A 13,699-nucleotide genomic window follows, 5' to 3' on the forward strand; every position below is an offset into this window, starting at 1 on the left:
AATAAAAAATCTGATGAACAGAATAAACTGGTGAATATAATAGAATCAGGGGCTTAGAAAGGGAGTGGACTGACAATTCTCAGGGGGAAGGGAGTGTAGGGTGCGGGAAGAGACTGGACAAAAATCATACACCTATGGACGAGGACGGGGCGGGCTGTAAGGTCATGGAGTGGGGTGGGAACCGGGTGTAGGGAAGCTATGGGGGGTGGGGTGGAAGAGGAACAACTGTAATAATCTGAACAATAAAGATTTAATTAAAAAAAATAAAAATGAGAAGACATATACTGGAATTTGCATGAGCATTTTAATGTCAGCAGAGAAACTATGCTCTCTGTCAGATCAATAAACCTCCCCCTGCCCCTCCCCCCGCCCCGTAACAAACCCATTTTTATGCCTGGGTACCATATTTTGGTTATTATACATATTTGGTTACAATCACAACAGTGTGGCACCATCTGGGATTTATGGTCATAACTTTAACTACGATTTTGTGCTTTTCTCCAATCATGTTCTGCTTTTTAGGAAGCAGGAATGAAGGAAGATAGCAGAATGAACCAGAATTAGGATTCTGCCAATGAAAGAGGAGGCAAGAGAGGCATGTGCAAAAGAAGTGAATATCATGACAAATTATGGAAGCTAAGCTTAAAAAATGGAGACACAAGGGGGCAACGCCAAGTGATAGCATCAAATGATTAAAGGTCAAAATGAGGATGAACTTTAGGATAGGAGTAAATGAAATAAATAGTAAGAGAATGGGATGACTTTAATCAAGATTGTAGAGGCAGTGAAGGTACTGATGATCAGATCTAAATTATTATCTTTGAAACAAGTATCTGAGCTGGAGTGTAGAGCAGGATGATTAAAAAGAAAAAGAAAGTCTCCAGGCTGTCGAATGAATTATCGGTGTGGATTCTGAATGGACATCACTAAGAATGACAACATGAACAGTAGTAGCAAGGAGAACAATGGGCCTGACACTAAAATCTTCAGTGACTAAAGCAGGACACTAGATGAAGAGGACACTAGATGACTAACATAAGGGACAGGAAATAAGCTGAATAATCTGATGGCAACGGCTTTAGGAGAGCTAATAGGTAAAAATCATTTATGTAAAAAAGTATTTAAACACAAATATTTAAGAAAAACACAAATTATTTATAGACTGCATATGTTTTATGAACATGAATTGAAAGTATACAACAAAATCCAGAATTGTAGTTTCCTAAGAAGAGAAGGGAATGGAAACAGAACATTATGATAAAGTTAAACTAGGAAGGTAAACTTCAATATTTTTACAATGTTCTATTACAATGATTTTCAAACTGGTGTGCTGCAAGAATTTTTAAAACATGCAATACCTGACTATTTAGTCAAGGGTATTGACCTCTTTTCCCTTAGATTATCAAATAAAAAAATGACAAAAGCCAACATAACAATAGCTGTTCGGTGTGAATGCTCTATCTTGAACTGTAAATATATAAGATCATATAAAGAGTTACATCTTATTGGTCACATAGCATAATAAGGCTGCATCTGATTGGTTAATTGTTGGTACCAGAAATCCTTATATACAAGTACTAGAGGCCCGGTGCACGAATTCGTGCATGGGTGGGTTCCAGATGGCCCACCCCAATGGGGGCCGGGCCAGCAGGGGTGAGGGGGGAGGGGACGTGGGAGGTTGGCCACCATCCCCAATTCCAATCAGGGTGGGGGGGCCGATTGGGGGCAGGGCTGGCCAAGGGGAAGGGCTATGGGTGGTTGGGAGGGCCGATCGGGGCTCCCATTGGGACAGTTGGCTGCTGCAGATAGCGACCGATCATTTGGGTTGTTCTGGTCGTTCCACTGTTCCAGTTGCTTGGCTTTTATATACTATAGATAGGCACCTGATTTTTAAAAAGTCACTTTGAAGCAAAAAAGTGTAGGTAATTACTATTATTATTTTTTTGTAAATCCATAAAAATTATACCTATTTCTTTGGTCAGATCAGCAAAACATATATCTGTCTTAGTAATTAGTTTGTGTGCGCCATGAGATGAAAAAGGTTGAAAATCATTGTTCTATTAGTTCAATAACAGATGCCTCTAGGGAAAACAACAAAACATTATTTAATTACTATTCTTTCGAACTAGCTCTTCCACTTTTAAAATGTCATATTATAAATAAAAAGGACTAATTCAATAAAAAATAATATTTTTCAGTTCAATATATTTGTAAGAAGCAGCCTGGCTATTTGTATATTTGACCATAAACAGGACACCAATTCTCAACTCGTGGACCAATTGTTACAAATGTGCACATAGGTGTCTCTTTCCTGGTCCCCACCCCATCAGTTTGTTCTCTGCATCTAGGGGTCTGGTTCTATTTCACTTCATTTATTCATTTGTTTTTCTTAAGATTCCACATATAAGTGAAATAATGTTATTTGTCAGACTTCTTTCACTTAGCACAATACCTTCTAGGTCTATCCATGTTATTGTAAATGGCAAGATATCATTCTTTTTATTGCTGAGTAATACACATAGTTGTCTTGAACAGATAAAGCAGCATAATAAATAAGATTGATACTCAAATTGGTGATTTGCTTGTTATTGAATTTGCAAGCACAAATAAAAATACATTAAGTCCTTATAGATTTGTGCTAAAAATCAACTGTATGTAAGAATTTTAAACAAGTAGCAAAGTTTTTTCCTGACACAAATGAAATATAGGACATCATTCTTATCCATTAAAGAGACCGAATACTATTAGTTATACTTGAGTAAATAAGAACTCAATGAGCAGATAATAAAGATGTACCACTGGAGGACAGTAGATACATTTCAAAATATAATTTGTATTTTTAAAAAATATATATTTTTATTAATTTCCGAAAGGGAGAGAGACAGATAGAAACATCAATGATGAGAATCATTGATTGGTTGCCTCTTGCACGCCCCGTACTGGGACCGAGCCTGCAACCCAGGCATGTGCCGTTGACTGGAATCGAACCCGGACCCTTCAGTCCGCAGGCCGACACTCTATCCACTGAGCCAAACCAACTAGGGCTATAATTTGTATTTAACTTACAATAATTACTGATGATAATGAATTTTGCCAAATTTAAAATTGGAAATATTGCCACTGCAAAATTCACAAATATCTCTACAATTTAAAAAAGAAAAACCTGGAAAAGGATATTAAAAGGAATACATTAAAGATCTTTACTACACATGGTGCTTCTAAAATGAACTCAATGCACCAAACAAAACTTTCATTTTGTAACCAACACTAATACATTAAAATAGATTTAAATTTCATCTCAGCTTGTACATTAAAAAAACTGACAATAAAATAGGAAACATAACATAAATAAGTACTTTCATAACAATTCAATTCCAGGCAACACAATTGTATTGTACACAAATATAGTTAGGCAATACAGTAGGAGCTTGACGTATAGAAATAATATCTGTGTGCACATAGTTGAGACTATAGAAAAGCCCAAGTGTTTGAAATACTGTATTTTAATTAGTGTTTCTCAATGTGTGGCCATGAATCAGCAGCACTAGAATCATTAGAATTACCATGCTTGTTAAAAGAATCAATTGCTTGTTTAAATAAATTTCTGTACTCCAAAACTATTAAAACAAAACAAGAATCTACATTATTTGCAAATAACCTTTGGCGACTGCTATTTACATAAAAGTTTGAGAATCAATGCTTTAAATGTTAATAATTGCTGCTATAAAACACTAAAGGTGAAAAGCCCCACCCCCATTATGAAGATTCTGACTTAAAATTGATTTTTCAAAACTATTAGGTTAAAATGCTTAGTAGTTTCTTTAAAAATATTTGTATAATGTCTTAACTTTATATTGTAAACTTTTTATAAAAATACATTTAACATCTAAGGATACAGGGGAACCAAGATGGCGGCATAGGTAAATGCTGGTACTTGCTGCCACCAACAACCACAACAAAATTACAACTAAAATACATCATTCAGAACCACCTGAAATCTGGCCGAATGGAAGCCCTACAAGTAGAGAAGAAGAAAGCACACTGAGACTGGTAGGAGGGGAGAAGGCATGGAAAAGGCTGGTACGATGCCCATGTGTAGCGTGTTTTTAATTGGGAAGGATATTGTAGCTATGGAAGCCTCCTGTGAGGAGAAAGAGGTCCCAGCCCCACATCGGACCCACAGCCAAAGATTTGAGAGCTGGGAAGAGAAGTCCCCGTAACTTTAGGCTGTAAAAACCAGTGGTAATTGGGCTGAGTAACACGGAAGCTGCTAGAGACCCAGGCAGTTCTTCTTAAAGGGACAGCACACGGACTTGATCCCTCTGGGCTCCAGCACTGGGGCAGCAGCTTGAAAGGAACCTGGGACATTCAGGGAGGAACTGCATTGTCAGGCATCAGGGCAAGAACTCAGGTGCAGCTTTCTCCCAGACAGGAGATCTCACAGGGATCCTTGTTCCCATGCTGGGACCTCCCCTCAACTCCAGAGCTGACCAGCAGCCATATCTGAGTTTTCATCAGCTTGTCTCACACAGCTTGCTCCCCCCTGGTGATTTCCTGAGCGCCCCCGCCCCCACCCCAAGCTGTTTGCAGCAGCTTTTCCATATGAATGGCCTGTTCTGGTTCAGGCTACAGACTTCCGTAAAATTTCTCAAACAAGCAGCAGCTGGCGTCAGTGTGCCTCATACCTTTCAGTAAGAGGCCCAACACCCGGCACTAGCATCAGCCTGCCTTGCTTCAGAGCTGGGCCTTGCCTGGGCACTTCCAGGCCTAGTACAAGTAGCAGCTATCTGCAGATTACTCTGTAGCTCCTGCTGGGTGGCCCCAGGCAGTGGCTGACTTTGCACCTCCAGGAAGACCCATGAACCAGTGCACCTGGTGGACAGCTTCAGACCATAGAAGATTACAACTCTACACATCCACAAGTGACACACTCAAGGGGAAGACTCAGTGAGCACCAAAGCACACTGAAGCAAGTCCTGTGGAGTGTCTCCTGCACAGCAGCTCTTCCACTGTAGTCAGCAGCAATTGGCCTGGAGGTCAATTCATCCTGCTGACGCCAACAGCAATCAAGGCTCAACTACAACAAAACTGTCCACACAGCCCACATAGGGGTGCACCTAGAGGGCCCAGCTCAGGTGACTGGGGAGGCTGAGTCACTCAACCCAAGAGGACACCTACTACACAAGGCCACTCTACCAATTCCAGGAGACATAGCAGCTCTACAGAATACACAGAAACAAACACCCGGAAGCAGCCAAAATGTGGAGACAAAGAAACAGGTCACAAATGAAAGAACAGAAAAGTCTCCAGAAATAGAACTAAATGAAATGGAAGCAAGCAAACTACTAGATACAGAGTTCAAAACAGTGGTTATAAGGTTATTCAAGGATATTAATGAGAGCTTCAAGGGACTTAGTGAGATTTTCAAGGATCTTAGTGAGAATTTTAAGAACCTTAGTGAGAACATCAAAGACATGAAAAAGGCCCAGTCAGACATTAAGCATACACTTACTAAAATAAAGAATAATTTACAGGGATTCAACAGTGGAGTAGAGGATTCTGAGAATCAAATGAATGATTTGGAATATGAGGAAGCACAAAACACCCAATCAGAAGAGCTAAAAGAAAAAATAATAGAAAAATATGAAGATAGTATAAGGAGCTTCTAGGACAACTTCAAGTGTACTAACATTCGCATTATGGGGGTGCTGAAGGAGAAGAGAGAGAGCAAGATATTGAAAACCTCTTTGAAGAAATAATAACGGAAAACTTCCCCTACCTGGTGAAAGAAACAGACTTACAAGTCCAAGAAACGCAGAGAGTCCCAAACAAGAGGAATCCGAAGAGGCCCACACCAAGACACATCATAATAAAAATGCCAAGGGTTAAAGACAAAAAAAAGAATCTAAAAAGCAGCCAGAGAAACACAGTGAGTTACCTACAAGGGAGTGCCCATATGACTGTCAGCTGATTTCTCAACAGAAACTTTGCAGGCCAGTAGGGAGTGGCAATAAATATTCAAAGTGATGAATAGCAAGGGGCTACAACCAAGATTACTCTATTCAGCAAAGCTATCATTTAGAATTGAAGATCAGATAAAAAGCTTCACAAATAAGAAAAAGCTAAAGAAATTAATCACTACCAAACCAGAATTACATGAAATGTTGAAGGGTAATCCTTAAGAAGAGGAAGAGGAAAAAGAAGAAGGAGGAGGAGGAGGAGGAGATAAAAAATATGAACAATAAAATGGCAGTAAATACATATCTATCAACAACAGAATCTAAAAATCAAAATAAACGAACAAGAAATCTAATGAAAATAAGTGATGAATATAACAGAACCAGGGGCATGGAAGCATGGAACAGACTGACTAATCTCAGAGGACAGGGGGGAGGAGGGGAGCGAGAAGAGATTAACCAAAAATCTTATATGCATATATACATTACCTATGGACACAGATAATAGGGTCGTGAAGGCCTGGAGTAGAGTTGGAACTGGGTGGAGGGGGACTATAAGGGGAAAGAGGGGGACATCTGTAATACTCTCAATAATAAAGACTTAAAAAAAAAGAGTTTACTACAAGGAGACTAAAAAAAGTATCTAAGGCAACAATAACATAGATGAAAGCAAAGGGACTTACAGTTAGTGATATCAGGTGGTGCATAGCCATCATTCATATACATACTTGTAGGTTTTGCCACTTTCAAATAAACAAAATCAGATGTGTTTTTTAAAGCAGTCACTGCTTCTTCATGAGTAACTTCTTCTAAACACACACTATTCACCTAAAAGAAAATCACCAAGACATTTATTTTAAAACATGTTCACTTGCTTTCTGCTTTTTTGGTGGTAAATATTTACATCAAAGATAAGAAAAATATGGGATTGATGTAAGGAATATAAAGGTGTGTGGAAAGAAAATACCCATTTTTATTGTCTATGATATTAGAAAGTTGTTTATGATAAGTGAAGTTGTTTATGTATGTTAATGAAATAGCCAATTTTGATTCTAGCCCTCTTCTTCCCAATCCCCAAGACTGAACTCTTCCTTCCACTCTGTCAGAGCACTTACTCCTGAACCCTGCTTGCTGGGCCAATTGTGGGAGTAAGTTCCTCCTTGATCATGCTTGATTATGCCAACTGTGGGAGCACAAGTCCTTTTCTGCTAGGGGCTGTACCCCCTTGAATGCTGGGTATTAAACAGAGAAGATATGAGAAGTGGTAGGCAGATAAGAGACTTTCTTGGAGACCTAGTGGCCATTGCTAACAAGGAGCCATCAGACAAAGTAGCCCCACAAAGCAGCCATGCAAAAGCAGACTCACAAAGTAGCCACAGCAAACATAGGAGCCAGCCACCTGCTGGTCAGCAACACACTCTTATAGCAACTTGGACAAAAGAGAGTTCTTGCCAAATAGTGACATCAATATTTGGGTTATAGAAACATATGCCTGGGCAATGCATACAGTAAAACTGCTGTGTCCTTGCCTTTGCACATGCGTATGGCAAATTGTCCTTGAACATCCAGCCTAATCCTTTGATTAGGGCTCCCACACACTCTTGGGCATTGAGGAATGTGTGTAGGTATATTTTAGTTTTGTTTTTTTAAAGAAACTGAAACTGTAAGGTTTTCGTTCTGCAACTTGATTTTTAATATAAGGTATCTTAGAGATCATTCCATGTTGGGCCACAAAGAATTATCTCATTTAAAAAACTATTGTACAGTACCCCATTGTGGAATTCTATTATAATTTTTAAGCCATTCCAATCTTAATAGATTATTTAAACTGTTCTTCTACTCAGACCTTTGCAAACACTGAATATTATCAATTTACCGTATAAAAAGAGCCTGCAAAATTGTGCATTTTAATTTGTACATCAATTATATTTAAAATTTTAAAAAAATATATTTCTTTATTGATTTCAGAGAGGAAGGGAGAAAGGGAGAGATAGAAACATCAATGATGAGAATCATTGGTCGGCTGCCTCCTGCACCCCCCGACTGGGGATCAAGCCCGCAACCCAGGCATGTGCCCCCGGCCGGAATTGAACCTGGGACCCCTCAATCCACAGGCTGACGCTCTGTCCACTGAGCCAAGCCGGCCAGGGCTATATTTAAATTTGTATTTCTACTGGTAATAGTCAAGTTGAGATTTTTTTCCAATTATTTATTCACCATTCATCTATTTTCTGTGTAAAAACAGAATTGATTTTTAGGTGGTGATGGTGTATCCTACAATCTTGGTAAACTTGTTTATTAGTTATGTTAGGTTCCATAGGATTTTCTATATAAATTATGACATAACCTACAAATACAGTTGTACATTTCCTTCTCAATCTGAATGTCTTTTTCATTCTTTGTTGTCCTATCAGTGCAACAGTGAATAGAAGAGGTACTTTGTGTCTTTCTTAAGAATTTATCCATTTTATCTAAGTTATCTAATGTGTTGGTTGGCATATAGTTGTTCATAAATAAAAGTGTTCCCTTATGTCTCTTCTTTCATTCCTACTTTTAGAAATGAGTCTTTTTTTGTTAACCTTTCAAAGAATCCAGTTTTAGTTTTGTTGATCTTCTTTATGGTTTCCCTACTGACTATTTCATTAATTTCTGCTCTAATCTTTAGTATTTCCTTTCTTCCTTCTGCTAGCTTTAAGCTTAGATTGCTCTACTTTTTGGTAAATTTTTTTGGCAAAGAAATACTATAAATTTTTCTAATGTCTTAAATTAGAATGTACTAAATAAACAAATATTTGGTTTAGTATATTTTTTATTGTCCTAATTTGTACCTTTATAATCAACAGCAGGAGAGTTTTCATGTTTTGACAAATGTTTTGACAAAACTTTCTAAATTTTTGTCAAACCATAACTTTCCCCACTGATTATTAATATTGCCTTTCAGGGTTTCAGCAGCATAATAATTTTTATGGTCCCAAATTATTGTGTATAGTGAGGACTGCTTGCATTTTGAAATACATAGCTGTGGTATATTGTTCCTTTGGTGGCCTGCAATGAGCCATACATCTTGGTATTCATACCCTTGTAAAATCCCTTCCTACAGTGAATCTTGCTTGGCCTTGTAACTAGCTTTAGCCAATGACATAATAGTAACTGATGTAAAGAGAGGGTTGATAAATGCCACACACTGGAGCTTGTCTTCTTGGAAGGCTCTCTCTTGGTATGTCCCTCTTGGAACCTACCATCCTGTGAGAAGTCTAATTTAGCCATGTGGAGAGGACACTAGAGAATTAAACACTTGGCGAACAGCCCCAGTTGAGCTACCAGCTGACAGCCAACAACAATTTATCCAACATATGTGAGCCAACCAACTTCAAAGTGGATCCCTGGCCCTAGCTGAGCCACCCCAGTTGATACTATGTGGAGTAGAGATAGGCTGTTCTGGCAAGCCCTACCCAAATTGCAGAAGTGTAAGCAAGTAAATGATTGTTATTGTTTTAGTCACTATTTTTTTATTTTTATTTTTAGGCAGCATTAGTTAGCTAATGAGTTGACAAGATTTGCTAAGGGATTCAATGTGGAGTGTGAAAGAAAGAGGATTATCCTAAAGTTTTAGACCTGATCAAATAGAAAGATAAAGTTCCCATGTAATGAGATGTGAAGAATGTGCAAAGAGAAGGAGTTGAGGGTAATGAGTGGGGGAAGTACTTAGAAGTTTATTATTAGATATATTAAATTTGAGATGACTCTTGGAGACATATAAAAGGAGACTAGATAAAATCTCAGGGCTTTTCAAATGTTTTGACAAAAGCAATGTTAAACATTTATATATTTCATTTATGCACAAAAAGGGTGTGTCTGTGTGTGTGTAAAAATAAAACTCAAGTTCAGAAAACAATACTTAGTATTATCATATGCAAATGAACCCATTAAATCAAAGAGAGAAGAGAAAAAATATAAGGACTGAGTCTGGATCATTTCATGTTTAGAGATTAGGGAGAAGATGCACCCAAAATGAGAATGAGAAGAAGTGACTAGTGAGGTAAGCGAAATACCAAGATAGAAGGTGACTATTCAGCAAAATGATAAAGTATTTGAAGAAGGAAGAAGGTGTGTCATATGCTTGATGTGTCAATTAATGAGAACTAAGAATACAATGACTACCAAAGCCACACTCAATGATAAATCAACATAAATTGTTGGCTCCCTACCACTAAAATTGATTCTGAGGAAACCATAAAGGAAAACATGGTATCCAAGAAATTAAAAAATAAAAGAAAGAAACCCAGTGGAAAAAGACTCTTTTGAACTGGTAAATATAGGTGTAGTGCTGTAGTGTGTGTGTGTGAGAGAGAGACAGTATGTGTGTGTATGCAGGTGATGATGAGAGGGTTTTGGTTGTAGCTTGGGGAAGAGTAACAAGTCATAGCTGTGACAGGATAAGTTAGTGAAAAGCATTTCAAGGTCAGCTCCTCCTCTTCCCCATCTTTAACTAAAAAATAATCAGTCCATCTCCTTGCTGTAAAAATAAGCAGTACTGGACAGCATGTAGAACAAAGGAATCATTTATATATTGCTGATGGAAATGTAAAAATTTTTACAAGGAGTTTGGAAAACATTATGATAGTTTTGTATAATATTACTGATAGACTGTGATCCATTCAATTCCACGTTTAGTTAAAGAGTTAAGTGAAAATTTTGTACCCTGTACAATGTACTAGAACATACAAAAAGTCTTCCTAGCAGAATTATTCATAGTACAAAAAAGAAAGAAAAAGAAAAGAAATAACCCAGTTCACCACTATATATGTGTCTTTTCAGATTCACTTCAGTCTACTTGCCCACTAGGGTTTGGCTGATTGCTTAGTGGACTCCTGGCTACTTCTCCTCTCACCTTGTCTCCTACCATCCATTACCAGCTCTTTCAACCTCTTCTGCAGTAAGGACTGGGCTTGGGCATGGTTGATGTGTTCCACATAGTAGGAGCTGTAACACATCAGAAGCCCATATTTGACTTGCTTAGACTACTAAGGCTCTACCTAGCTTTTTCCACCATTTCTGAGTTCAGGGGAAGTGCTGTGCCACAGAGTGAGTGAGCTGGCTTCCCTAGAAATTGCCCAGAGGATTGGGTAACACAGTCCAAAAATTAACCCTCATGGGCATGGACTAATTAACAGGAGACAGAGGACTGAAAAGGCCAGCAGATAAATCCTTCCTTTTCCCTGATGGCTGGTTCCACATGACCGCCTGGAAGACTGTCCTACATAAGCCATCAACTGCATTTTCTTATGAAATTATAGCCAGCTCAGAAACATAGTATCTGGTATAAGCTTTCCCTCATTCTCTGCCTCACTTTTTATTTTCACTCACTCTAGCTTTGCTGCGATTCCACCACCTCATTACACATACTTAGTATAGGAGCTTTGCTTCAGGTTTTGCTTTTCTAGGGAACATGCATAGGCTAAGACAGTTATTGATGAAGATTAGATAAATAAACTATGGTATAGTCCCAGAATAGAATATTATGTAGAGGTAAAACAGACAAATTTCAGCTCTAGGCAACAATATGGTTAAGTCTTAGTACAGTGATGGTGAACCTATGACACGCGTGTCAGAGGTGACACGCGAACTCATTTTTTTGGTTGATTTTTCTTTGTTAAATGGCATTTAAATATATAAAATAAATATCAAAAATATACATCTTTGTTTTACTAATGTTGCAAATATCAAAAAATTTCTATATGTGACACGGCACCAAAGTTAAGTTAGGGTTTTTCAAAATGCTGACACGCCGAGCTCCAAAGGTTCCCCATCACTGTCTTAGTAAAACAATATTTAGTGAAAAAATGTATTAAAAGACTACATATAGCATAACAGCCTTAAAAAATTTTTCAAAACAAATACTGAATGAAATATTTAAACATATACATATGTATATATATACACACACACACACACACACACACACACACACACACACACACACATTTATATAAAGAGCCAGGGTCCGCAACCACTGAAGGTTCGACCAAGTGGGAGGGGACTAGGGAGCGGGCTGAACTCCTCGAGGTTCCTGGTGGCCAAGTGTGCAGAGCGGGGTGCGGGCGTGTGGGTGTGTGCACGAGCATGGACCAGAGCGACACACACTCACACGCCCGCACCCACACAGGGCCCTCGGCTTCGCCACCCGTGCCTCCCTGCACTTCACCCTCCAGCCCAGATCCTCCTGGTCTCGCCTCCCGTCCATGCAGCGGGAGTCAGTCTGGGGAAACTTTCTCAGACTTGTTTGGTGCTGGGACTAAATGCATCCGAGCTCAGGGCAAGCTCCACGGAGGTTCCTGGAGGCCAAGGGTGCAGAGCTGGAGTGAGGGTGTGTGGGTGTGTGCATGAGTGTGGACCCAAGCAACACACACTCACATGCCCGCACTCACACAGGGCCCTCCACCTCGCCACCCAGCTTCCCTGGACTTCACCCTCCAGCCCGGATCCTCCAGGTCCCCTGCCAGGAGGTCACTCTAGTTCAGCAAGAGTTTGCGATTTGCCCAAGGCGCATTGAACAGTTTTCTCTTAACCCGTTTGTGGGAGTGTAATCTGATTTAAAACCAATGGACTAAACAAACAGAAGCACTTTATGGAAAGTCAATTTAGAAATGTGGATCAAAACTCAAGTGAATTAGCTTTGGGCCCAGGAGTTCTCTATGAATGTGTCCTAAGTAAACAGTCAAATAAGCAATTATGTTTACTGTAGTTGTTGATGCCAGGGGAAACCGGAAACAACCTGCCCCACAATAAAGGGTTAGTGAAGTAAACCACAGTAATGTCAAACAGTCAGGGATAACACTGTAGCCACTAAAAACTATGTCTGTACATCCAATTTGTTGACATGAAAAGAAGGCCATAGCCAAATATTCAGTGGAGGGCAGGGGAAGCTCAGAAGAGGGCATGTTTACATATATGTATGTATATTTTATATGTCAGGGAAATAATAGTATTAAAAGCAGTGATTCTTCCTGAGTTCTGCAATTGTGAGTGTTAGCAAATTGTGTTTCAGGTGTGCCTGGTGTCCTTTGGTGTTCCATACACACAGACATCCTTGCCTGCGGGACAGCCTGAACCTTTGCCGCACCTGCCCCTCTCTGCTGCGGCAACGGCTCAATCAGACATTCCCTTTTATTGGGCTGGTTTCCTTTTCTCCTTTGCCCAAACCACACCTTTCAAACAAAAGAATATTAACCAAGCAATCCTAACAACAAGTTTTGTTGCCGACCGCAACTTTTGCCCTTTTACGCAAATGTTGTTTTCAGGCCTACCAGGTTGTATTTCAAAACTTTTATTTTTCTGCAACTTGACCATTTTTTTATTCGCTTAAAATATTCTGGAGTATTTTAAATACATATAGAAAAGTAGAGAATAATATGACAAATACTTATCTATACTAATAACAGGGTAATATACTAATTAGACTGAACGTCATCTGGACATCCTTCCAGAAAAAGCCACGGTGGCAGGGGCCAAGGCAGAGGCGGTTAGGGGTGACCAGGCTGACTGGGGAGGGCAGTTAGGAGCAACCAGGCAGGCAGATAGGTGAGCAGTTAGGAGCCAGCAGTCCAAGATTATGAGAGGGATGTCTGACTGCCGGAGGGACCCCCCTCCCCCGCCCTGCACGAATTTTGTGCACTGGGCCTCTAGAAAATATACACACACACACACACACACACACACACACACATATATATATATATCTA

At 39.3% G+C, this 13,699-nt stretch overlaps 1 protein-coding gene across 19 annotated transcripts in view; it reads right to left on the minus strand.

Annotated features, from left to right (window-relative positions):
• Positions 1-13,699, minus strand: part of DLG1 (discs, large homolog 1 (Drosophila)) — a 294,073-nt gene that overhangs the window by 101,169 nt on the left and 179,205 nt on the right. For all 19 annotated transcript variants that reach the window (XM_014545303.1, XM_014545309.1, XM_005873176.2 and 16 more), the window contains one exon: positions 6,641-6,785. In XM_014545303.1, coding sequence (XP_014400789.1) covers positions 6,641-6,785 — 145 coding nt within the window. The remainder of the gene's footprint in view (positions 1-6,640; positions 6,786-13,699) is intronic.

Source organism: Myotis brandtii, unplaced genomic scaffold, assembly GCF_000412655.1.
Source record: "Myotis brandtii unplaced genomic scaffold, ASM41265v1 scaffold4, whole genome shotgun sequence".
Lineage (NCBI taxonomy): Eukaryota > Metazoa > Chordata > Mammalia > Chiroptera > Vespertilionidae > Myotis > Myotis brandtii.